Source organism: Cyclopterus lumpus, chromosome 14 (genome assembly GCF_009769545.1).
Source record: "Cyclopterus lumpus isolate fCycLum1 chromosome 14, fCycLum1.pri, whole genome shotgun sequence".
In the NCBI taxonomy this organism is placed as follows: domain Eukaryota; kingdom Metazoa; phylum Chordata; class Actinopteri; order Perciformes; family Cyclopteridae; genus Cyclopterus; species Cyclopterus lumpus.
The window spans coordinates 9,375,768-9,403,623 of NC_046979.1; the positions used below are offsets into that span (position 1 = coordinate 9,375,768).

Here is a 27,856-nt window from a genome sequence, read left to right on the forward strand (position 1 = left end):
AAAGCGTCCCACATATTTATTCAGTCTCGTACATTTTCTAAAATGTCACATATGACAGCTGTTCACGATTTGAAGAAAGAAATTGAAGCCAGTGCCGGATTCGTGTGGAAATCTAACCATCCATATATTCTGTCGACCGCTGTGATTTGCCCTAAATGTGTCCCTGAAATGTTAAAGTGCCCTGAGTCCTCCAAGAAGACGTTCATTCTCTTGTTTAACTCATTCAGCTCTGCCAGGAACATGAAATATGAAAAAAAGAAACAATAAAAAAAAGAAAAGAAAAAATGTATATATTATCACCATCTGAAGTGCGCCAGCAATAAACCAAACATGTGGAGAACCTATTTTCTCAAACATATTGAAATCATGAAATGGAGGATTGTTTTGATCACCACACCACAACAAATAGATTAGCGTACAGCGGAGAGCAAACACGGGTGTTGTAGCTCATTTTTACCATCTGACGCTGCCATAATCCCAACCAACATCCACTACACTGTACCAGTTTGCCAAAGAGTAATCTCATGCTCTGTATGTACTCATCATTTCTGTGTGTACATCATGTCATATAGACATAAATTCTTCACGCTTACCCGAGAAACACTCTAGGAAGTCTTGTTCTAGTTTGATCGCTCGGTCCATTCCTTTCCTGGCCTGCTCCTCTGCCAGTCGCGTGTTGATCTCTCTGTTAACATCACACACACAGTCTTCATTCCAACACATGTCTTCATGACGTGCAGCATATTTAATGTCTGTTAAACAAACATTGCGAAATGTAGAAGGACTTTCTGAAGTACATACAAAACATTTTCCAGTGACTTGGGCCGGACAAAGATGGCGATGGGATGAAGCTGAGCTGCTTGTAGTCTGCGCACAGCGTTAGCCGATACATCCAGGATGCAGTGTTTCCCCTGCTACTCATGCACACATGCAGGGAAAGAAATTATAGGGATAAATAAATACTGTTATTTTAGTAATTACTTTTAAATTGCCAGTTAATTGGGCAAAAAGTCATTAGAGGTTGTTGCTAAAACTTTCGATCACGTTGTGATTTAAACTTATTTAAATAATATTCTAGTGCCTTATAATTCAACAAATAATTAGTAGAAGTAATAAAGCCAATTGTTAAAAAGATATTTTGTATTATTTTGTATTGCCATTGATTCTAATTTCCTGGTACAACATGTTGCTGCGCACCTGCTCTGCCACCTCACGGACGCTCTGGACACTGGTGCCATACAGGTGACTGTTGTACTGGCCCGCCTCGATGAACCGATGGCTCTGGATGTCCTTCTCCATCTGCTCCCGTGACGACACAAAGTGATAGTCCCGTCCATCCACCTCATACTCCCTCTTGGGCCGCGTAGTGTCTGTCAAGGGACGAACGAAACAATAAGAAGCAGCACATATACCCTTTAATCTGTATTATACAAATGTGAAATGGCTGCAGGTGGCAGCACTGACATGGAAACAAAACAAAAACGAAAGCAACAGATCAGTCGCCAGGGCTGACACAAGTAAGTAAGTATAATTACTTACGTGGGACACAAGATCCAAACTTATCAGGGAACTCAGACAACAGATCGTCATTTATCCTGTCTTTCACAGGACCCAGGATGATGATGGGCCTCGCATAATGAACTTAGCATGAAGAGAAAGAGAGAAGATTGTGAGTAGAAGCATTCAGAAAAGGGAAATTACATATAATATAAAAGCCTTAAATAATGGACTTTTGTATGACCTTACCTTCCACTTGAGTGACGGTCTCATAACTTTGTGAGGTTTTATCTCTCCCTGGTGACAGGACGTAGAAGCATTCAGGCACATTTCTTTTTAACATTAGAAATAACATTGAGGCTCATGAGTCTGCATGTGTGTGTCTGTTTGTATTTGTTTGTCGTGTGCGTGTCACAGCTGATATCAGACGTTGTTACTGATAAGAACCGTACACACGTGACTCTGTTGGTGGCGAGGTGTTCTTTAGACTTGAGTGAGTAAAAACTGCTTCTGTTGATAATTGTGTAATAGCGTGTGTAATGTCCACAAATTGGTGGTGGGGCATTTGGAGGTTACAGCTATGCCAAACAGTAAGGAACACTGGGGACTCTGTAGCTGCAGTTATTGGCAGGCGGTGCAACTTACACCTTCGATTGAGCTATTAATCTGGTCATGGATATTACAGAGTTTGGCGGATTACTATTTTTCATATATAGAATTTACATAAAGTGTGTGTACATAAAATAGGGATATATCCTCTGTGTATACATCAGCAAATATTGTATGCCTGTGTTGCTGCCCATTACTTCAATGGTAAATGGTAGCTTGCAGTGTCAATAAACAGTAACATGTATTAACATTTATGCTTCATACTAATTACCTAAAGTGCCCAAGCTGTCTCGACCATGATCCTGCAACAGAAAGCACAACAGAGATTCACACACTGGGAGACACGTTGAGAGAAGCAGTCACAAGTTATTCAAACAGCTCTGGTGGATGAACTTACCCTCTCTTTGGTGTTAACACGAGACCACTCTTTTCTTTCCACCCTATAGAGACGAGGAGGAAGAACAATTTACTTATTTACACAACAATCAAGTCAGAAAAGTTTAACCAAGGTGTTTTGTAATTGTTGAAGCTCAAAGAAAGATAAGTCGGACCTCCCGCACTCACTCACAGGGAAAAGTCTGACCTGTGCTTGCTCGGGATGAAGCCGACCTCCTCGGCTTCGTTCTGGGGGCTGACCTTACGGGCTTGCCACCACTCCTCATCTCCACAGTCCAACACATGAAGCACATCCCCAAACCTGAAGCCCAGTGCCTGACTGAGGAAGCCACAGTCCGCAGTCTTGTCATAGTCAAAAAGAGCCCTGAGGGAAGGAAGAATTCAAATCAATCACTAAATAAACAACAACAATTATGGTTTTCCTAGATTTTTCTTAAGTGGCTTCAAAGTACCAACATTTTATGTATCCCTCTGTTTGAAAATAACACATACTTTAGGCCTGTATATTTATTTTTAAAGTCTTTTTAGTATGAGAGACAGTAGCTGATAATATGGGGAAAACCCAAAGTTCAAGCTTTCATAATGATGAAAGAAACCCTCTGTGGTCTCCTGACCTGAGGGCATCCTGCTCCATATGGATTATTGCAATACTGTTTCAGGCCACCATGTGGCAGCACTGAGCAGTGTGCTTCTTTGCATGAATGCAGTCGCTGAGCAAGGAAGAAATTCCACGCCATTTTGGATTTAAACATGTCTTAATAGTGTGAATGAGTGCTCATGCTCTCCTGTGGCATATGTGGTATTTGTGTTACTTTACACACCCCTGAATCTACCGTGAATTCTGCTGATCTGTTGCTTAGAAGTTCACCTGTCCTCTAGTTGTTTATATGCCCTTGCTTTATCTGAATACCTGTAATGGGTGCTTCTGTCATTCAGCCATTCTGGACAGTGACATGTTGCCGTTAACGTCCTACTGTAAATCACGGCAGGGTGAAATGTGTTTGATTGAAATGATAAAAAAGGAGAAGGAGTTTGGTTCTCTGGAGAAGAAGCAGGACGAACGTGGCAGCATCTCGAAGACGGAGGAAGTTTTGAGGGAAACTACGACAACATGGCAACGGGAGAACCCAGTAACGTTATCAAGGGATTGTTGAAACTATTTTAATTGTCCTATCATTGTTGCTGGTCATTGAGTGTAGTGGCAATTTAATGTTCTTATTAGTATCTTATATACTTTTATAGGTCAACTGGTGTATACGTTGTTATTGGGCAAACTATAAAGGACTGCATGGTGATACTGGAGGTTTATGCAGCAGCGGCATCCTCTATTATATTGATATTTGTCATTTCAGCTTAAAAAGACGCAGCGGTTGAAGTCAATTTTGCCAGCACATGAGTCACACCTAGACTTGGTAAGGACATCATTATTAGTTTACAGGACACCAATTAAGAAGTTCTTCCAAAGGTAGGACCCGTATATATTTGTTAACTGCGGAAGTGTTTTTGGTTTGAACCGGTTGCACAGATTATGTTTATTGTTTTAAAGATCATTTCTAATTAGCATTAATCCCTTGTCGCTGGTGGGTTGGTTTGATTGGTTGGTGTCGCAGTGGCGTTGAAACAGTGGTGAGCTGCTCATATTGTTTATCTCACTGTATTTACACAACTTTGCACAAGTTAGGATGCATGGCAGCCTTCTCTGCAGCGACGTGGCAGCTCACCTTCACATTGACCTTTATAAAGTATTATATAGCACATAGTCTATTCTTTGTAATGTGAAGATCAGACGTTCCTTAGCATATGGTGTGAACTGGTGAAAAACAGCATTTTATTTACTGTTTTCAGGAAATATGAATTTTTCTTTTGGGTAAATTGAATTTGCAGGAAATCTAGGCAGGAATTAAAATACACATAAAGCCACAGTGAGTCGTAAAGTTGTACATGGTGTAACGTCTTTACTGGACTGTGTAACGTAGTAGTTTAGCTCTGACATTGGCTTACTGAACATAGGATTGGACAATACATTGATCTTAGATTGATATCGTAATATGCGACTAGATATCGTCTTAGATTTTGGATATTGTAATATCGTAATAGCATAAGTGTAAAGTGATAACATTTTTTTTTAACATAATAGCCTTTTCTAGTTGTTCTCTTATTTTTCTTCATACCACTAAGTCATTATATCCACTTTACTAATGATTATTTGACATAAATCTCACGGTGTAAATAGGTTTTAAAAGCACCAACAGTCAACCCTATACTATCGTCTCAATATCGAGGAATTTGGTCAAATATATTGTAAAATTAAATGTTTCTTCATATCGCCAGACCTACTTTTATATTATGTAAATGTGATTAATGCATTCCTTTAGTGCTACTGACATGTTATTTTTATGTATCTGCCTTTACTTACGCTCACGCATCTTCTGAGCCTCTCTGACTTGTGCTTGACTTGGTTGTTTGTGGCTAATTGCTTAGAACTGTCTGCAGTGGCCACAGTTAATCATTTATTTCTAATAATCAAATTCCCTTCGGCGGTCATGGCTCATATTTTCACTTTCAAAACTAAACATTTCAGCCATATAAAGGATTTCCAGTTACTTCACAATTTAAAAAAACGACAGTTGCCATCATAAGAGCGCCGTCGTGGATGACTGCAGGGCTTTGCTCAAATTAAGACTAAATATATAACGATGCCACAAAAGATTCAGTTTTGTAAGTGCAGAGCCATCTATTCATGTCAAGTATAAATGGTAAATGGACTGCATTTGCATACCGCCTTTCTAGTCTCAAAGTACTGCACACTACATGTCAACATTCATTCACACTCAATCACACACTGATGGCAGAGGCTGCCATGCAAGGTGCCACCTGCCCATCAGGGTCTACACACACACACGCACACACACAAACACACACACACACACACACACACACACACACACACACACACACACACCGATGGCACAGCCTTCGGGAACATTTTGAGGTTGAGTGTTTTTGGCAAAATGTTTCTTAACATAATGTCAGCTAGCGTGCTAACTTAGATTAATTAGCATGGGACTATACCAGACCTGATGTAGAAGCCTCTCTTCGGGTTGCTTCTTAGCGTTGTAGTCCCAGAGCCCATACTGCTGTTCATCAGCTGTTCCCTCAAGTCGTGGATCTTCGCCTCAAAACGGCTGTACTCTGAAACAGAGAAATACAAAGGCATAAAGACCTTTTGGCCTCCACCCAAACGCATCAAAAGTTTGTTTAAGTGAAAGGGATGCACCAATTCCAATACCCTATAGCTCAGTACTGATGTAATACCAGTTGAGTTCATAATGTATTGTTTTCAGTTTAAACTGACACCATTCAGGACTGATTGGCTTTAAACTTGTATGATATTAGAAAACAAATGTGTTTGTTATGCATGTCAGTTGTGGCTTTACCATCGGGTCTGTACTGAGCGATGATGGTCACTGTCTGGCCGGCGTTCTTCAAGGCTGCAGCGGCCTGTTCGTGTGTGGCCATACGCAGGTCCACGCCATTCACCTGACACACACACACACACACACACAGCATGGCTGTTAACAACCACAGCTGAAAGGAAACACTCAGTGCAACTGAAAATGCATTTAATGTGTGACTTCTTCGGAAGATAATGGTCTTTACACTGAGGATCTGATCGCCTTTGTGCAGCTCTCCGCTGAGGTCGGCTGGCCCCCCTGCCAGGATGAAAGAGATAAAGATACCCTCTCCATCCTCTCCTCCAACAATGTTGAATCCCAGACCAGTGGAGCCTCGGTGGATCAAAACTCTGCGAGGCTCCCTGGAAGAGAGATGAAGGAGAGAGGAAAGTAGAGAGTCATGCTATCAATAATACCATGCACAACACAAAATATATACCACCAATCAAGGTAATCCTACTACTACTGCTAATAATAATATACAGTACATGTTTAGCCGAAGATTCATTGCTCACCTGGGGATGTCATCATCTCCCATCATGCCATGCAGAACAGGAGAAAACCGACTCGGTGAGGTGGGCGTGAGGGCTTGTGGGTAATCTGACCCAAGATAGTTGGGGTGGCTCAGTTCAGTGTCCATATGAGAATATGCTGGGAAAATACAGACAAAAGAAGTATAATATGTGGCTTTTCCACCAAATAAACACATGGAAGGTGATCATTAGTTGTTTGTATGTTTAGTTAGATAGATTCTCCATAATCATCTCATGAAAGCCTATTTGTGAGGGAATCTGTACACCTTTCACATAACTTCCACAGTTCTCTCAAGTGTTTTAGAAACAACAACAACATATTCCCTTTTCTCTACAAAATAACATTTTTGTGGGACTACTTTCTTGGAAAATATATAAATCCAAAAGCAGGACATTTGGCGTCAGCGTTTACTGGTGTGATTATTAGCCTTTGCAACACACAGTGTGGATCTTCCCACAGAGAGTGACTTACTGCTGGTGAGGTCAGGGGGGTTGTAGGAGTTGGTCATGAACAGGTTGTTGGGCTTGGCCACCCTGAGGTACACCACCTCGGCTGTGTTCTTCAGAGCCCCCACCGCATCCTCATGCATCACATCCTCAAGACACACGTTGTTCACCTGGTTGTTTACGACAAGCAAAGCACAATCAGGATCAGCAACTGCAAACTACAAGGCTCAGTACATTTGTTATGAATGATAGTCGCTCTGCAGAGGAACGTAACGATGGTAGTCAACAATTGAGATCACACAACACCAACAGATCAAATTTAGATTGGCATTTTTATCTAAATTTCATAATTACTAATTTTAGTATAGGGCCGCCCGCTCTAATGGAGTAGACAGCTAATTTTGGTCTTAGTCAACTAAGAGTTTTATAGTTGACTATTCATTTTTTATGCTGTTTCATGCTGAACGACTTATTTCCAAGAAACTTGTGAACACATATCTGGTAACCACACAATTTTAAGTGTTGCTCTTGTGTGATTCTTCGTCGAGAATTTTACAGAACTGTCGTTTAGATCGACTACTTTTTAGTCAATAGAGAATTGATTTGGTCGAGGACAGCCCTACAAAGTAAAACATATTTCATCATTTTCTAATGCTCGAACAATAAGAATAAACAGATGTGTTACAGCACACAGACCTAAATTTAAACTACACACAATGTAAAATTAACCGCTAAGTGTGTTATAAATTCCTTTCTTTATTAGTATAATTATAAGAGAAATTGCTAAGCATGAATCAGATTAGAAAGGTAAATATACTCTAAACCACAAATAAAGCTGGAGGTCACCTCTGTTTGGGAGCCCTTGCTAAAGTATATATATATATATATATATATATATATATATATATATATATATATATATATATATATATATATATATATATATATATATATGTCCACACTTGACTCTCTGTGTGCTAAGGTTTCAAAAAAGAACATATGACTTCATACAGCCACTGATGGTAAATGTATTTTTGAATGGATTCATGATGAGCAGAAGGCTGTTGCCGTATCCTATTTAGAGCATTTGCTCAGACACCATTTAGCAAGAAAACCAGCACCATTTTGAAGCTGCTGGTGTTGAGCTTGCCATCAGATGCTACGTTACAGTCTCTCTGTTGTCCAGCAGGTGGCAGCAACGCTGCTCAAGACTCATTGTGGCAACACTCCAGTTAAACATTGAAATCCCATCCTACACAACTATTAGCATATTAATGAAAGCAAGTTTCAGGCCATGAAAATTACAGCTGTAATTTATCTTGGCTCTTGATACGTCAATGCTGCTTGTATACACACATGTGTGGGTGTGCATATGTGTGTCTGTGTGCTCAAAAGGTGAGACTCTGATGCTATTAGTGACATGAGTATTATGTGCGGGCATATATCTCTAGTAGTTAGTCCATATGAATGACCAACCGCTAAGATCTTGTCCCCGATTTGCAGACGGCAATCTTTATGAGCCGCTCCGCCTTCAATGATCTTGGTGACATAGATACTGTTATCTCCTGGTATGTGCTGGTTTCCCACCCCTCCAGCAATGCTGAAACCTAATCCTGAGAAAAAGGAGCGATGAGAGAGAGAGAGAGAGAGAGAGAGTGAGCAAAGGAGGTATGGGTTAACAGAGCAGATTTACTAAATCCAGGGGGCACAGCTGAGCTGGGTATAAAGCATCTCTAAGCCCACACAAAAGCATTGATGCTGTACACCAATCCACACTTCCACGTACCTTTAGGCCCTTTGATGAGTTTGAGTTCAGTGACTTTCTCCGCTGCTGGTTTTCTGCGGAGAACATAGAGGCGGACGATAGCACCTGCCTCCTTAAGGGCCTCCACTGCTTGGCTATGTGTCACTTCCCTCACATCTACATCATTCACAAATAGGATGCAGTCATTCACACTAAGAGAGAGAGAGAGAGAGAGAGAGAGAGACAAAATACATCATTAGTTTTTGTTTTGATGAGGAAATTGGGTGTAATCCTCCACCAGACGAGGTCAGGAACATTCAACTATATCTCATCTCCAACTATCCATATCTGTGTTGGGGATAAAGTTTCACCGCGGACAACTGGCCTTTTCCCCCAAAATCTCAGAATCCAAGGTGGAAACCCTTCTGCATGACAACGGTTAAGCTCTCGTTGCGCTAGCTGTTCCTAAAAATGATGAGGAGTTGATACGTGAAGAGCAAGTGACAGCCTGCATGCAGAAGAGAAGAAGATTTTGATGAAATAGCTATTTTCAGACGCACACATTTCTTCCTCCAAGGGTGTAAAAACTCTACTTATCACTATTCCATTCATGTGTTTAAAATTGATTTTCACGGCCATGAAAATTATAGGGTGTACAATTTTGTAAGACTGAAATAACTCTTCAGGGCTGCAAGAGGTTTAACAAATGAAGCTTAGCGAAAGTTCAATCAGGGAGACTATCTTCATGCTTGCTCTATTTATTTACATTCTCTCTTCCTTCTACTGCTTCGAACTCAATAATTCGCCAATGAGATTTTCTGTGAGCGACCTCTGTGAGCGAATCATCTCGTTGCTGTCAAACTTTAAAACTGCTCTTTTCTCTGCTGCCGTCAGCTGTCGGTTCAGAGCCCTTCTCCACCCGTTCACCAACTGTTTTCATCACAACAACCACTGAGCTCAGCAAAGGTCCTGACACAGATTTTCAGCCATTGTTCTGCACCCTTCACCTCCACCATCCCCCCTGTGTCTAGACTACATCATGACAGGACTTCCCTCAAAAATGATGACTCTTAACATATTGCCTCAACTTTTCCTTTTGAGCACACTATGTCAAATAAATTCATTTAACTACTCTTAAGCCTCACTTTGAATGATGAAGTGAGATACAGTACATCACTGAAGCCAACTCCAAAGGGAACGGCTGCTGACATCTTCATACAAAGGGTTTTACACTGACAGAATCTGAGCTGCATATTGTTTGTGAGGCAATATTAAATATATTAGCACGTAAAGAAGTGCTCATTTTTATCAAACACTAACACATTTGTTTAATGCTGGCAATTCTAGTGCAGCTCCACCATAGAGCGTCCTTTTAAGGTTTCCTGTTTCTCTACGCTCATAGGGATTTAAATACAACCTTTATTAAGCTATAAAGAACAATTTATGTGCATGCTGCATAAAATGATCCAAACCCGCACTATCAAACCACACTTGCATTAACCTCACAGAGTTCTTTCAGAGGTTATTCAAATAAATCATAGCAGCCACTTAATGTGGAAGATGGAAATCATGTTTTTGTGTTTGAATCATCAAATAGAGATGTCAAACAATCTGAAAGCAACATGAAGTATACACCCACAAATTGCAGGTTTCGTAAGGTTGTCAAGGAATTCCATTTTTTAGATATGAGTAGTTAGAGTTTAAGTATTTTCCTCAAGAGATTTGGCATATGTTGTGAATAGCAGACCGTAAAGGCAGAGTGAAAGACACATTGCGTTTAGGCAAATATAAGCGTTCTCTCCAGGCTCAACGCTCTGAAATCATTGCAGATGGACGTTTATAGGTCAACTGTAAAGAGAAAGATGAGAAGGATGCCTCTGTACATTACTTATTCATAGCAGTAATTGTTTATTGCTATTTCCTTCCCATCCAATGACATGTAACTTTAAAAAAGGACGTCTTTAACATAAATGCTGTCTATAAATGTGAACTCTGTTTAACCTCACGAAAAGAAATAATGTCAAAAAGTGTTTTATAATTCTTCTCCCCAAAAAAAACTGTAGAGTAAGAGAAGTTGTTGATAGACCTATAAAAGTAGTAAAAGATTTGGTGGAGGCATTTAGAGCTTGAATTTAACCGGCAGGTCTTCTCTGATGTAACTTTGATGCTGAACGGGCTGGACAGTCAATAGGCTGTAGTTCTGTGGTACAATACATTTAGACTTAAAACGAAGAGGTGAGGTTCCACTTTGGCTGTTTCTCTAAGTGTGTTTGCTGGTAGAAAAGTGACTGGCTGTCTGAATCGGTGAATTCAAAAGAAGAGGCAGGGTAAATGGGGGCAGTAGAGCAGTATTTATTTCATCTGAAACCCGAGTCGGCCTAGTGGGCCCATGGGCTGTTTTGATTGTTGTATTTTGTGTTTGTGGAATGTGGGAACATGAATGCATGAAGGCCGGCTTTGAGTGGAATCTTACCTCAGCCGTCCATCCTGAGCAGCGGCTCCTCCAGGTATGATTTTGGTGATGAAGATGCTGGGGTCGTCGCCCACGTGAGGGTTGTCTGTTCCTCCTGCTATGCTGAAGCCAAGACCGGAGTTACCCTGCAGTAGCAAACAAAAACACAATGTTATTCACATCAGGGGCATTTGACTGGCTTTAGATATTGGAGACAGTCAATTGAAACTATCCTTTTTCCATGTCTACATGTAAATACGAATCTAGTAGCACTTAAATGTCCCTTACCGATAGCACTTTGTTGTTTAGCACTTTAGTAGCACTTAAATGGCACTTACGGATAGTACTCTGTAGTTTAACGTTATTGAAGAAATTGTACTTGCTTGATTCTTGTTGTTCTGAGTTTTGACTCATGGTTTAATGCACTTATTGTAAGTCGCTTTGGATAAAAGCGTCAGCTAAATGACATGTAATGTAAAAAATATGTCACAAATCAAGTTTAAAAGACAGTTTCTCAGACTCACTCTCTCCAGTGTGATCTCCTCGTATTCAATTTCCCCTTCTGTCCCATTCACCTGTCAGAGAAGGATGTCAGTTAATAGTGTCATTTAAAGAAAATTATATTTTACAGTTATTTAAACAATTATACAAGTTATGAACACATGATTTATAAGCAAAAATCCCAATTTAGATCCTAAAGAGTTCATGTTGATTCAGCATTTGCCCTCTTGGCCTGATCCTCATATGTTGCTTCATCAAGTGGCTCATAAGTCCTGCCTGGGGGATTTCCCCTCTGCTCCTGAACGCAGCATCATCAGCACCAAAATCTAATTATAGCATCTGTTAAATGGAAGTTCTCTCCTCTAAATTTGACCCAGAATTGTTTGTGTGGACCAATGTGGTACCTGGTTGAAAATAGCAACGCTATTCTTTTAGTCTAATTCGCCTTCTGGCTGAACAACTCCACCACACATCAGCTATACCTCTAGAATTAAGCAAGTCCCAGAGGAAGAGGGAATTTAAAGAACTTCAGACTTCACTGTTTTGGTGTCTGACCTAGAAATCAGCTTTTCTTAGTGCCGTAGTGGTGCAACAATACTGGTCTGTAGTGGGAGCATAGAGGCTTTCCTCTGAGAAGCCTCATTCTCTAATCCCTCACAATTCATGACAATATGTTCAACGTATCTCAATGCTTTCAATTTTAGAAAAGGCATCATTAAAGAACGTTGAATCCAATTAAGTAATGCTTCTGTTCAGTCTAATGTATATCAAACAGAGAAACTTCATTTTAATTAAAAAGAGGAACAATTAATTACTTGTATTATTCAGATTACAACAATGCACACAGAGCTACCTGGATGCTGGGAAAGGACTGGAAATACTGATAACAAAGACTGAATATGAAGGCAGTTAAATTGAGCCTATAACAATAGAATAAATGGAAGATTAAACATAATCCTTACATATGGGGAGCCATCGAGTGTGTCAGTGTTCACCACCACTGGAGGAGTATTTCCCTGGAGACAGAGAGAGAAGACGCATTATTAAGAAATAATGGCAGAAACTGGAAGATGAGGCAGCTCCTGGATGAGCTCTCAATGTATCCGTGAAACCTACATTCACAGCCACGACTGATGGCCATTTTAGTGCTTAGCAGTGATAACACTATTCTCCTAATACTATGGTTGTCACTCGAAAGGATAGGGGGCACTGCTCGGGAGAAATGTATTATTATCCATCGATGATGGACACACCAATAATTCATGCTGGACTCCATGGTTTTTCCAAGATCTTTGACTTTAATGTATCTTGGTTGAATGACAGTAGAGCTCGGGTTAAATATACTGTAAGGCTATTTAGTGAATACTGTGGACATGGTCGTCACTTTAAAACAAATGTTTCAGGACAGCAAGTGAGCGGAGAGGATCTTTTGGGGCATTGTTTTGGTTTAGGTTTACCTGCTTCTTTGTCAGCTCATCGACAGTGTGGCAGTAAACCTTTACATGCTATTCTCATTTTACTCTCTTCATCACACCATTATGTACAGTACTCTTTGGAGAACACAGAGTGACTCCCCTTCTAAAGTCCTGTGTTTATTTCTGTCATTGGTTCTCTCCTACTCTGATTAGCATGGGAGAGACGCTCTGAAGTGCTTACAGAGCAGCAAACAGCCGCATAAAATCAGCCCGCTGACCTTCACAGACACGACAGCTCTGGCACACACAAACAACTACACAACAAAACTGAGCACAGTTTCTCAGCTTTTAAGGAAAACTATTTCTCATTCTTGGCCAGTGCGGGTAATGGGTTATGTGATGCAATGGGAAGTTATTTGTTCCACCCAGTCTGTTGCTCTCTCTAAGAGATTTAGGTTGTCATGGGAACTCGGAAGAGGAAACGCTCACTGTGTTTTTGCGTAGATTATTACAGTATGACCAGTTTATTAGGTACACTTAGATGAAACTAATGCAAAAGTCCTGCAATAATCCTACCTTTATGAGGTTATAATGTTCTCCTCCCATCCTATCCCCCAAGGCCCATTTCTTGTAATTAATCAAGTTGAATGATACTAAATATAGCTGCCATTATGAAGAGAAAATACTCATCCACATGAGCAAAAGACATAAAACTCTCCCCCAGCCTGCTACAAAACGCCAGAGCTCTGCTTTAACTGCACACTGTTTGATTATAACAGTGCCATGTGCAGAACTCCACCGTGTGGCTGTGTCCAACGGGCCGTGCTGCTGAACATTACGTCCGATTCATCCTTATCTAGAGACAATAATAATGAGTACAGCCAGCAGAAATCTAAGGCCAGTGCAGGCAGTTTCCCTGCAGGGATTTTGACAGAGCCCTCTCTGCCTCGCTCTGCTGTCAAGTTGTTCGACGTCGCGGTTGTTAGGATTTACAGTGTTTGGCTGCTCTTTCCCACCTATATTTTAGCACCACCTATTCAGCTAACCCGTCCTCTGCAATGTCTGTACAGGCAGCACCACCACGCAGCCACTCTCAGACCTTTTCCTCTTGATGGATTTAGACACAGCATGCTAAGTGCCCGAATAGGTATATTCAAAGACAACTGATTCATTTGGATTTTTCTTTTTACCCTGATCTCCAGATTGTCGTAGTGTTTTGTGCTACGTGAGATTGCATCATTTCTTTTATAAAGGAATGTACATATATCAATATGTTAGCAATGGCAAGAAACAGAGCAGCAAAAGAGTGAAGCTTAAATTTAATACTTTTTAATTATTGTTTCTATTTAGAGTTAAATCACGAGATTTTCAGGTGATCTAGTCATTCTCTACTGCTCTGTGCACATGTGCCTGCATGTTTGTCTGAGGCTCATAGCCCATTTTGTGCACGCTCACACCTCGAGTCACTTTCAGTCTGATTGACATTTTTAGTCGAATGAGGTAAAAGAACACGATAATAACATTCACCAGTTTAGTTAAGCCTAAGGATATTTAAAACATCAACTGCTGTCTTTGCCTTTCCTGTTGAGATTAAGCGTGCAAAGAATACTTCAATATGATCAGAGGGGATGATGTCACGTGTGAGCTGGCACTGGATACAAACCTCAGGTTGCATTAGAGAGGCTTTAACGGTGCATGTCCTGCACACCTTGCAGAAGCTGGAAAGCCTTTAACACATAAAAGCCATAGGGGCAATCAGCAAGATAATGACCTCTATTTAAACATACGCAATGTCAAACTATGTATTGGCATGTGTTTTCTTTAGAGGAATAATGAATCACTTAATTTCAATGTCTATCCAAAGTACTACTCATCTCTTCAAGAGACAAATAGGTGATAACAGTACCGAATGCCCCAAATTGACCCTCACCTCAGGGCTGTGCAAGGCTGTTCAAGAAATGGAAATAAGAGGATAAGACTTGTGTGAAGCGTTTTGTAAGATGTGAGTCAGGTTGGATGGCTGGTGCCTCTTTGTCAGTGACAGAGATTCATTTGGACATCACATGCACATTGTTCACTTGTTGGCTTCTTCTATCCCAAGTATATATATATATGAAGTGCAGGATATAGTAGCATAGTTGTATGTGTGTGGGTTATGTTGTTGTGGAGTTGGTAGAGATCTACAGCTCACAAACAATCACACAGCCCAAGCAAGAGCAGGATTTGATTAGCATTACCAGATTTGATTACTGAGGCTCACTGTGATTAAAATATCCATCATGGGCCTTAAGTGCAGCCGTAGCCATGACTTGTTTTCTATCTGTGCAGATCAACAAAACAAAGCCATGGTACCATAATAATAATGAAACATACCCTTCAAGCACCACCTGCTTTGAGCTACTAATCAAAATTGGCATTTTCAATAAGCTTTCCCAGATATGAGGTACAGTCAAAGTAAAAAACAACAACAACAAACCCAGTGAACATGTTTAAAACATGCCTACCATCTTATGATGTCGTTGTCTCTTGGCTTTTCGTACATTGTTGAGGAACCGGCAGCCCATCTTTTTGGCGTGCCACACAGACATGAACATTATGCTTCAGTGCCAAAATGTAAATCGTGGTTGATAAACTGGGAGCAAACCCTGCTCACCTCCCAAAATGACACACACACACACCAAGCGTGTGGCTAGTGTAGTTTGAGTGCGCTCCAGAAGTGTCTGCTTTCAACAATACCAAAAAAGCATCATTGCAAAGCGAGCCATTAAGTCTTGGACCTGTCATAACAATTGATCATAAACCACAGAGCGTCCAGATTGCGTGAATTAAAAGATATCTATTGTAACTTAACATGTGCCGTTTCAGCCTTGCTTTCCATTCAATCTAAATAAAACATAAAGATGGCATGCTTAAGACACGGGATACACCTTTATACAATTTGTAATCCAAAGTCAAAAGAGAAAGCACAGCCCTATAAGTGTCCTCATCTTGCCGAGTCGGTGCTGGAGACCAATAACAACCTCCAATCCAGAGCTTGAGTTATAAAAAATGATTCATCACTGATATGTCTCGTTATTTTCTGATACAATCGTCCTGTCTTCATTCAAATCACCTATCCGGAGGGAAAAATAAGCATTTAAAAACAGATCCCTCCAGCGATCGTCATCCGTGGCAGTGGGCTGCGATCGCGGTGCCTCCCTGCTACTGGTCTGTGCTCGGCGAGAATGCAGTTCATATTTTCTGCTGCTGCTACTGTACTGCACCCCTCCCATCGCCACTGCTCAGGGAAAGAGGAGCGAGCAGGAAAGTTTGATGGCAATTACTTAGCTGTCTCTCTGTATAATGTCCACGCTGGTGATGCGAGAGCGAGAGGGTATATACGTTGGCTGAACTCAGAAGGACAAGCAGCTCAAACCGGCCTGACTCGTGCCAGCGAGCACTTGAACCTGAGAGAATTCAGACAGTCAGTCAGTCAGAACAGAGACATGTAAACACAGTGGTGGCAGCGAGGGTGGAACAATGTAGCTCAACATCAGATTATTTTAGTGTGTGTCCTGTGTTTTTTTTTCTTCTGCTTTTGTCTGTTTTTAGTTTTAGTAAGGATCAGAAATCTTGCTGATATTTTTGAGGAATTTGTCTAATTTGTTGCTGCATTAAAAAGGTTTATAGTCAAATTGTAATTCATGTTCATTCAAGTTGGTGGTGTACAATTGATTATTTTAACAATAAAGAGCAATTTAGTAAATGCATAGCTTTGTATGTATTTATTACATTTTGTTTTACAAAGAAAACAATGTTTAGGTCAAACCTGATTGTTAATTAAACACTGGAATCGGAATTGTAGTCGGCCGATACCCAAAGCACAGATGTCTTTATTGGTATCAGGAATAAAAAATGGATTGCTGCATCCCGACTTCTGCTGCCAATGATTTCAGCACCATGAACAGCAAAACACTTCAATTCAAGCAGGGTAAAGAATAGGACACTATGTTTAAAAAGGAAATTACACATATGCTTGACATATTTTTATAACTAAGTCGTGGATGTAACCTTACAAAGGCACACAACTACTTACAAAATAAGATTAGAATTTCCATTTAAATCGACATCTTTTTTTCACAGCTCTCTCTCTCTCTCTCTCTCTCTCTCTCTCTCTTTGATAGACAGATGGATCGACGGGCGTGTAATATACACGCACGCACACACAATGGCACGCACACTGAACAGACTTATGTAAGGACACGCTGAAGGACAAGCTGTCAGCTGACGTTCTCATTCTGTTAAATAAAATTCCTCCGTCCACCTATCTAATTTTCTCACCCTTCCAATTGCAAGGACCTCTCTATCTGTCTTACTCTGCCATTCAGCATGAACAGCTCTCTCCTCCTCCTCTTGCATGCATATTTTTTTCTCCCCTCTTTCTCCCTCCCCTCTCCTTCCCAAAGGACCTGAGCTGCTGCTGCACTGTAATTACACCGAAGCTGCAGGGACATATTTAAACATTTATTAAAGGAAAGTAAGGAGGACTGAGAAAATGAAGATAGAAACCAGATACCAACCAGACAAGTGCAGAGCAGAAAGGGGAGGGTATGATGGGGAGCTCCTGTGCAAACACTACAGAAAACCGTAATTTAATCCTCACATTGAAAACAACTGTCTTTTTTTGCAAAGAAAAGGACCAAACACATCTTAGAGGGGTTGACTATTTTGGTCTGAAGAGGATCTGTGTGAAAAGTATTGTGTACGGAAACATTCTGTGGTTTTAGAGGGAGCGAAAGTGATGAGCATCGTTTTTCATAGAGGAGACAGAGTGTAACATAAACTGGGCGGTGGGTGTCTTCAGTAAGCACTTCATATGAAGAATGAATGGCAAATGTTTTCTTAGAGGGACAGCGTGTTGGATTTGCTGGCACCTCACGGTGTAGTTGCAGATTCCAACCAACTGAATACCCCTCCGCTCACTCCTGCCTTCGCTGCGGTAACATGGAAGTGCAGAATCGTGGTTACGCCATTCGACTCACTCAGGGGCCATCCTTACGGTGATAGCACAACTTTAGGAGTGTAAGTTGTTGGGAACTTATCAAAAAAGAAATATATGAGAAATATATCAAAAGTAAAAAAGATTTATATCACAAACAGATTCTGAGAAACTGGTTCATTTTCATTTTCAAGGCGCTACATAGTTATAGTATAGTATGTATTATAGTATATTTCTGACCTGCTCGCTGACTTTACCCCCATCAGACCTCTCAAGTCTTCAGGCGATGGCTTTCTGGTTGTACCCACAATAAGATATTTGCAGTCAGGAAAGGTGCTCATGCTACTGTGTTATCTGCTCACTGGAATTACTTTCTTAATGATTGTACATTTAAAGCTAAGCTCAAAGCTTTTCTGTTTTCTCAGGCCTATAGTGTTACTTGTGAGTAAACCACATGTATTTTTTATTCTTTATTGTTATATGATTGTGTTGCGTGTATTTGATGTTTCTTTTCTTTTCTTTTTCTTTAAAATGTTAAATTATATTACAGGTAATTGTGGTATTTTTCCTGCCTCTTCAGAGTCACACGGGGATGCCTACTTTTACATCTATATGTGAAGAAAGGTTTCTTGAATACGGAATTCAGCCAAGCTTAGTTCAATAACCAGATACCAGTGGTATTGACTACAAAGACAGGGGAATACCATTCCTGCAACACAGAAAGTTGAAGACTTAATGCTCATTAGCTTCAAAATATCACTTTTGTCCAATGTGGTCTATGAAAGCATTTATTTGGATCCTTTGTTTGTTGTGAGATAGAACATGAATTGTCAATGTAATCACAGCAGCAAGAAAAAAACCTGTCACAACAATTTATGTAGCGCCATAACAAGTCATATAAGAGGTAGGACGAACCATTAATATGAGCACAAATTGATACCTAAAGTTATGTGCAGTGTGAAAAAAAAATCCTTTCTAATTACATTATACCCCAAGTTTAAAAAAAAAGGATATCATTTGAAGCTAAAGCACCTCTTCGCTAAATCATGTACATAACCAAAAGACCTCCTCTCACTTGGCCGAACCATTGCAGCGCTTCCAAAGACAATCCTACCCATAAATCAATAGGGCCTGGAGTGGTACTGGCAAACCCCACACCATTAAAGCAATAAAGAGACAGACTGACGACACCACCGACACATCAATGGCAAGCACATGGACGCTACACCAGCTGCAAAGACATGCACACACATCGGCGTTACTGCAACACACTTTACCTTTAACCAGTGCAGAACATTACGTGCATGTGTATGCAGAATGAGTACGACTGTATGCGCGAGGGAATGAATGCAGACATGTTTCTCTTACTGATGACTTCATGTGCAGAGTATGTGAAACAGTTTCGCGATAAGCGGGCACTTTTAGACGGGGTGTGTCAAGGCAAGCAGACAAAGAAGAGACGTGATGAATCGTTACAAGAGTAACTGCTTATTCAACGGAGACGGAGAGACTGAATGACAGATTTGTATAATCCACTTCCTTCTAAAGCCTTTTGCCCTTAAACATGTTTCTATTTAACTACACATCTAACCAACTTTAGCATTCAAGTTTTGCATTTGACTCAAGTTAATACGTATAAAGGATTTCCTTGATTTCCTTGTTGTTGTTTCTAATGAATTCCTCTTCCACTGCATATCATATTTTTGCCTTGCAAGACAGACAAAGTCTTTGGAGCGATTCCTGGCGCATGAGGCTAATGCAACCTGTCTGATCATAAAACTGTTTTATTGAGAATGCAGCATAGCCATCTTTTCAAGGTTATGGAAGTCACTCTGCACAGTCTAACACTGACACCTACAGGTTTCAGTCTGTCCTGCAAACAGATCTGTCTGTCTGACCCTTCACGCTGTATGATGCCTTTGACACACCACTGAAGCTTTAACAGTGATGCACATTAAGGATTGGTTTCACCTTTACTAAAGTCTCACAGCGCCATGGCTACTTTTCCATCAATAGATACATATTTCAGGATAGGTGTTGTGTTTGTGAAAATCAAGCCAGAGATTCTTGAGAAAGATGTCAACAAAATCATTGAGACTCCCTTATGCTGAAACAGGATCCACAATGCATAGGCTGTTTTGTTTTATGTGTTCACGTAGGAGTAGAAATGTGAATACAAAACAGGAAATCAATAATATGATGTGTTGGATACAACATTTAAAACACTTTTCAGTCGCAGTTTATGGGATTTCAGGCCCAAAAATAGTCAATGACAATGAGTATAATCACACCGATTGACATCACACTCTGGCAGAACAGATACAATGGCGTTGAACAAGGCAACTTCCTGTATGCAATCAGACAGCCACACTTTGAGTGACACCAAAGACAGGAAATGAGGACCAGACAAATCAGACTGATGATGATGAACGATGACGATACTGTTAGCTTTCAGGGTGACGGAGAGGCTCGGGTCGCTGCGCTCTTACCAGTGTGGAAACAGCGGAGGTGTACATTGGAGTGTGTCCCGTAGACATCAATACAGGCTGCAAAACAACAGAAGGGAGAGGGTAATTGTGCAGAGCATGCGGATGGGAACAGGTTCATAGTTCATAGGACACTCTCACATTGACATCTGGGTTCACAGCAGAGGTCAAACAGAACCAGGTTACCGACGTTATATTGTTAATAAAATCTATATAAAAGCTTATACTAGATGCTTTGAATATGATCTACGTGCCACATACAGTGTGTCATGAATAAAGCATTCAGTACAGTGTCTGTGTTTTTACAGACCGGTAAAACGGTTCCACAACAATTATACAAACGAGATACTTGTCTGTTTATTAACCTGATTATATTATGCACTGGTTATTACATAGCAAACCACCAATTAAATGACGAGCGATAATAGGACAGAAAAAAAACACCACATAACATAAGCTTGATGATCTAGCACCTCTCTCCCCCCCCTGTCATTGTTAACTTATTGATGGACTATAATAGAAAACATTTATTCAGAACCGTTTAGTCATTAAAGAACATCGGGATCGTTACGCCTGTGAAGGCAGAATGGGCTTTACCCTGCGCAGCTGAAGCTGCTAAACATTGCACCTTGTACCTATTAATTTTACAAAGAGCGGCAGTGCAGCATTTTCACATGTCAGGAGACACTTTTCCTCCCACTGGAAAAGTTTTATATTGCAGCAAAGCACGTCATTAAAGTATGAATGTTGGGACAGCTGTATTTGCTGATCCAAGTAGCACCACCTGGGGGGTGGACTCATGCTGATCCGGATATTTACAGATACTATATGTGCACCTCTTATTCCTAATATAGACATGTCCTCCAATAATAGCTTCCCTGGAGACATTTTGGACTTTAGTGCCTTGCTCGATGGCACATCAGCAGTGGTTTTACAGAAGCAAAGAGTATTTAACGAGCACTAATTTATTTAATCACACTATCCCCATGATGACTTCCCTTGTAGGGGAATTTGTTCAAACAGGCAAGCTTGTGCTTACAAGTCAACTTCCTTCAGCTTTCAGACAGACACACAAGCAGGGGTTGTGTGGCCTGGAGAAGGAGAATCATACAACTAATAAGGCATGTGAATGTAAAACATGGGGAATTTAAGTTGATTCAGGCCAAGCTAGGCACTGAAAATCATATCACAAAACCAAAGTCTCAATACTGAGCCACCATGAGGTCATCATGACAATGTGTTAGGAAGTGCAGATAAACCAGCCACTACCGTCATCATTATCACATCATCATCATACCATCATCAGCCTTATTTGTATAACTGTATATTCAGCATTATCATTAGCAACAAATAAAAAAAAAATGCTCCCATCAAAAGTTTATTACTAAGCATGTAAGAGATAGGTAACTTATAGCCATAGATTTAGTTGATCTGACACTTAAAGGTTTCCTCATAAATACATTATATTCTCATCAAAGTATTTACAGTATGATGCAGAATTAGAATTTCAAAACAGACAAAACAACATTTTAAGTGCACCGTTATAACAGATAATGTGTAATTAACTGTGCGTGAGCTAACTGAAAATTCTTAATATACATTTAATAAGCTTAGTGCATGTTATGTCTCTCAAAAAAGGAAACCACATTAGCATGACTATAAATCTGTCTGCTGATTGAAAATGGGCTCTCAGACCGAGCCTTTGTAATAGCAAACTGGTAATGCATTGTAAGTAATTTGTCATATATCTTTTTATGGGTCTCATTTCAATTTAATTTGAAATATTATTAAACAATAAAAACCGGGTGCTGCGTCTCTCGTAGCCATTTAGGACTAGTTGTCATGGACATAAAGCGAAAAAACATTATAATTATATCGTCCTATGTGTCTTGTATATGTATCTATCATATTCAAATGTCTTTTCAGCCAATTTTAACACCTATGCAATTATTATGTATCAGACATACATCAGTTGAAAAAGTCAAATGCCCTGGAAAAATATTTCAACATTCTCCTATTTTGCTGTAGCTGAGAATGAAGTACCAGGATGAGAGTATTTTGAACAGGCTGCTCTCGGTTATATTGTGGAAATGCTATAACCCCCACATATTTGCAGGTGTGTTTGATTTATGCTATGATCTATTTGTCATGATTGCTAAGTATGCTAACAAGTTATAGCTATAGACTGCACTTATTTTTTATCAACCTTTTAAATCAGAGAGGAACATATTAGTATCTGTCCCACAAGCTGAAAATGTTCTGGCAAAGTCCTGGAAAATGAACTCTAGAAAACAGTGGTCACCCGGATATATGCTAATACTTTCATGTCCCTCGTGAGGCTCAGTAGGAACAAATAAAATGCCTCCAACAGTGTTTGTCCACAGCCATCTATCATCCTGGGATTCACTTACTTTTAAACAACTATATGTTTTTTTTATACCTATTCAATGATGCAGACCACTGACATAAAATGATGCAAACAATTCACTTTGAAGTGAGCCCAGACCTTTATACTTCACAGTGCATTCACTTCTCCCTGAAGAGAAACACAAGACGTTATAAAAAATGGCAGCATTCCAGAAATAGAAAGAGGGCAAATCCTGGTTCCCAAAACGTTGTGAACAACATCAACATTCTGCCTTTCATGTGATATGACAAATATCCTCAAGATGTAATTTGTGTTGTGTCTTAATAACAATTAGTGCTACAATTTTATACACAAAAGTATCACCTCTAGTGGTTATATCTGGAGGGATAATATGAAGAAAACTTTGTTGCTCCTCCAGACAGAAGGGCTTTTTATGTTATAAGGACAAACAAGGTAGCGAGGTACAAACCCTTCTTGTTGATCTTAGATCTGTCACTGTCAAAGATGCTCAAGCTTAGTTTGTATTTGGTGTTTCTCTGCGTCACATTAATCGGTTTAAAAATGAACGTAGTGCTTTAGACGCTAGCACTCAGGCTAGTGACATAGTATACTTGACAATCAGATAATATGACATGCAACAAAGATCCCCAGCTGGAATTAAAACAAGGTCATTTGCGAAAAGAAGATAAAATATAGAAGATTATGTATTCAAAGTGTAATAGCCTACAAAGTGCTTACACAAACAGACAGATAACACCATTTCAAGCAAACACAATGTGGTTATTGTTGGAACTCTGTAATTTGTTTGAGTAATTGTCAGAACACTTAAAACAAAGGACTGATTTATTTTCATGTGCATAGTGTCTTCTTACATCATGCACATTCTCAGCCCACACAACAAATATGGTTATTTGCTGATAGGTTGGTAAAACAACATCAAGAATAGAGAAAGCTAATGTTGATGTGGAATTCCACAATGCCCAAACACTGAAGGTCAATCTAAATACCATACGCCGTTTAAATACAATTAACAGTTAACAACATTTTCCCAGACAACAAACACCATAAAAAGAGCAAAACCGACTATATTGATATTCAATATTTAAATTCTCTCCGCAGTTTCTATCTCTCAGGGAACAGGCCAGAAATACAGAGTTTAATTTTAATGTTCTAAAACAGCTGGACACTGTAGTTATTATTAAACGTTACTCAAACAAGTATATAGGACTGTTTGGACACTTTTTTGTGTTGCAGGTTGATACACATTGTTTCTCAAGTGAGTTATGGCAGCAGGGCAGTTTGAGTGCCAGTGACTCAAAATAAAGTACAATGCCCATGTCCATGGTAATAAAGGGACATGTCAGTGCAATGGTGTCACACACTAATGTTAGAATGGAGGTCTATGGCACAGAGGAAGACTTTGGCTGCTTTGGCAATATTTGTGGTTAGGGTTAAACAATACATTCATTATTGTTGTTGGTCTTTTGTCTTAGGGTTTAATAAACTTGATCTGGAGCCGTATAACAGATAACCTTTTTACATAATATGTAATTACAGCTTGGCATGAAATCATATTTCCTGTATGTTACCTTACAGATATACTGACTCTCTGATCTCACAAGCCTCCGGGGAATGAATGAATGAGTCATGTAATGGATCTGAAACACTGCAGGGCACACATCACATTTTCTCTTAAACAGACTTAAATTACTTCATAATGGTTGATTTTCGGGAAAGGAGAACGAGTCCCTCCCCTTCACCGTAATAGATTGGTGCACCCATCCACTGTGAATAATTACTGATCCCTTGGCATGTGCTGGATGACAAACTCCAGCGAGACAAAGGGAATTAATGACACCAGCAAGAAAGGTCAGAAGAGGATAGCAAGAAGCAAACTATTTCAGGGTTTCACACAGTTTTACTAGTATGTTATCATGATACATCACCCTTAAATTTCCCCCCGAAATCTGCTTGAACAGAAAATTGACATGTGCCACCTTCCTGGTGTCAACCACCAGCTACAGCTGCTGCCGGATTCACACTCAGCAGCTAAGCAGCTGACAGTCAAAGACATACGGAGACGGACAAACAAAACTACCGCAACCAAATTATGGCCTATGCTTTTTTTTCTTCTTTTTTTTCAATCTCCATGAAATGAAAACCTAGTATTCAACAGGTCATTCGGCTCTGTTCAATTTGCAGTTTGTTCAGGTAGACTTTAGACGCAAATGGCCGGAGAGCAGTGACCGAAGGGACACAGACTCAGGTTGTAATGTGTAACGTGTTTCCTCACATGTTCTACTGTACTCGTGTGCCATGGTGATTTCATGCTCATTTAATAATCATACAGTTTATTTGTATTTGACCGTGTTACTAAACTGAGCACTATATCTCAGCACATGCGAAGTGAACAAAACAATCTACTTTGCCTCCACAGATCATGCTGAACAGCCTCTGTACGTTTTGAATAACAGTGGTGAAGCACAATAACTCAGCCTGTCCTCTCCGCTCATTAAAATAGAGCATTTTAATGGACATATCAGCTCCTCGGGGACTTCAGTGTACTCCCATGATGGAAATTGAGAAACACTTTCCCCCTCAGAGCAAATAAATATATTGGAGCTCTTAAGTCTTAATAGCCAGTGAGGCTGTTAAATAACATGTGTGGGTGTATGAGATGGATCGTTATTAAGTGTACATTACAGCCTACACCTGCTTGCATTTGTAGCTACAGTATGTATTCGTTAATGCACTCCAGGCAACATAACTCCGCTCATATTCCCACTGATGTCAGCGGTGTCTTTTGACTGTGTGACCAGTAGATCTTATGTTGTCTGCAATGTCTCCTTCTTTGTCACGGAGCTCTTGTAGAGGTTTGTTTCTCTGCAACTGTAAGACACGTGCCTTAAATATATTCTGTAAAAAAAAAGTAGGTCAGTGTCTGTACTGGGAGCTGCTTTGATTGTATCTTACATTTACAAAGTTCTGGATTTCTCTTTTCAATTCAAATGTGATTGTACCTTTCCTGCGTCAAAGTCTTCTTCAAGTAAATGGAAGATGATCAATGTCATTGTATCCACAGGTATTTGTTGCTCAACAAAGGCACACTGCACCAATCCGTTTCCGTTGTGCCAGTCAGGTTCGTTGTTGTTGTCATGTGTAAATCGTAATCATTCTGCTATTACACATTCTATTCAATCTGTTTTCAAATTGATCTTTGACCACATCCTGAAGGGGTTCAGGTCATCCTATTACTAAATGCATCGTGTGTCCACTTGTCTTAGATCTTCCTGCTGTTAAGCTCTGATATCAAATGGCCCAAAATGCACGGTGTAGTTGATCTGACACTTAAAGGTGCCAAGAGGCCGGGTTTCCTCATAAATTCATTATATTCTCATCAGAGTATTTGTTGCAGAATTAGAATTTCAAAACAACCAAAACAACATTTTAAGTGCAAAGTTATAACAGATAATGTGTAATTAACGAATTGCGCGTGAGCTACTGATGTTCTTAATATACATTTAATAAGCTTAGTGCATGTTATGTCTCTCAATGAAGCAAATTAGAAAAAAGGAAACCACATTAGCATGACTATAAATCTGTCTGCTGATTGAAAATGGACCTAGCTTTTGTAATAGCAAACTGGTAATGCATTGTAAGTAATTTGGCAGATTATTTTTTTGGGTCTCATTTCACTTTAATTTGAAATATGAATAAACAATCAAAACAGGGTTCTGCACAGTGCTGCGTCTCTCGTAGCCATTTAGGACACATTGTCATGGACAATTTATAATTATATAAATAACTAATTATATAAAGCTCAACAATTTATAATTAGTATCATCCTGTGTCTTTTATATGTATCTATCATATTCAAATGTCATTTTCAGCCAATTTTGACAGGCCAACTTCAGAGTGGCTCACATGACATATCGCAATTTATTTGAATATACGGTCACACTAAAGATACAGTACTGGGATAAAGATTGAATTGTGACCTATAACTCTTTGTAATATGGTACAATATGTTCACCTTTGAAGGAAGTGTGTTTATTCTAACACAGGAAGAGTCCCATTACTAAGAGCTGACATCCGAGTGTATTGTGCTGTTGTGATGGCGTTACGTATTGATCCAACAATGTAAATGATTGTGTGTGTGTCCTACCTTGACAGGAGAGATATGTGTGTGTTGTGAGTAGCCATGTATGGCCTCCATGGCAGCGAGATTCTTGTCACTCATATGAAGCATCTCTGCACTTTTCCCTGGAGCCAGATGTGCTGGACTGTGCTCCAAGGGGGGCGTCTCCTCATCCTGGTACCTGTACTTCTGCAGAAACAGAGACACAGATGAGGTTGTTAGTCCGAACAGGTCGCATGTGTAAATAGCAGCTATTGGCTGAGTGTATTTTTTATTAAAAAAACATCAGCTGTCCTCCTTAATGCACCATGGTGTAAATGTCAAACGCCCTTCACAGACCTGTATTTCCATCACAAGGACATCTTAATGCCAAATGCGGACAACCTGTATATACAGTGAATCTTGAATATCACGTAACATGTGTGACGCCTACGAGTGCCAAGAGATAGCATCACAGAGGTCTCAAATATTTCCATTGTGCATTGAGCAAAGTGATCGTCCTCCACAACCACATGGAGTGATCCGTGACTCATAGTGGCTCTATATAGCAGAACATGCCGCTTCTTCCTAGTAGCCTGACTAGCCTACCGCTAGCCCACACCTGGGCAGCCGGCCAGCAGCCCACTGTTCTAGCCACACATGGCAGGTTTCCTTCTAGGTGCGATCACACTAAATCTGCACACAGTATTTTCCATTACAAACGCATCAGAAGGTGGGGAGCATCACAGTGGAGATCTACCACACTGTCCTGTGAGTTAGCTCATGTTTTTGTTTTTTTCTTTAAAAGATCCGTACCGTCCTAAAGACCCCCAGGCTCACAATATGCTCTGCTGCACT

General features: G+C 40.0%; 1 protein-coding gene across 1 annotated transcript in view; it reads right to left on the reverse strand.

The window, feature by feature from the left end:
• Nucleotides 1–27,856, reverse strand: part of LOC117742418 (disks large homolog 4) — a 40,596-nt gene that overhangs the window by 3,661 nt on the left and 9,079 nt on the right. The window contains exons 2-19 of the mRNA XM_034549749.1: nucleotides 27,047–27,205; nucleotides 12,597–12,650; nucleotides 11,658–11,708; nucleotides 11,155–11,279; nucleotides 8,724–8,893; nucleotides 8,414–8,550; nucleotides 6,963–7,107; nucleotides 6,473–6,608; nucleotides 6,163–6,319; nucleotides 5,940–6,042; nucleotides 5,580–5,694; nucleotides 2,690–2,866; nucleotides 2,490–2,546; nucleotides 1,747–1,802; nucleotides 1,540–1,641; nucleotides 1,198–1,370; nucleotides 802–911; nucleotides 594–685 (exon numbers count right to left, since the gene is read on the reverse strand). Coding sequence (XP_034405640.1) covers nucleotides 594–685; nucleotides 802–911; nucleotides 1,198–1,370; nucleotides 1,540–1,641; nucleotides 1,747–1,802; nucleotides 2,490–2,546; nucleotides 2,690–2,866; nucleotides 5,580–5,694; nucleotides 5,940–6,042; nucleotides 6,163–6,319; nucleotides 6,473–6,608; nucleotides 6,963–7,107; nucleotides 8,414–8,550; nucleotides 8,724–8,893; nucleotides 11,155–11,279; nucleotides 11,658–11,708; nucleotides 12,597–12,650; nucleotides 27,047–27,205 — 2,119 coding nt within the window. The remainder of the gene's footprint in view (nucleotides 1–593; nucleotides 686–801; nucleotides 912–1,197; nucleotides 1,371–1,539; nucleotides 1,642–1,746; nucleotides 1,803–2,489; nucleotides 2,547–2,689; nucleotides 2,867–5,579; nucleotides 5,695–5,939; nucleotides 6,043–6,162; nucleotides 6,320–6,472; nucleotides 6,609–6,962; nucleotides 7,108–8,413; nucleotides 8,551–8,723; nucleotides 8,894–11,154; nucleotides 11,280–11,657; nucleotides 11,709–12,596; nucleotides 12,651–27,046; nucleotides 27,206–27,856) is intronic.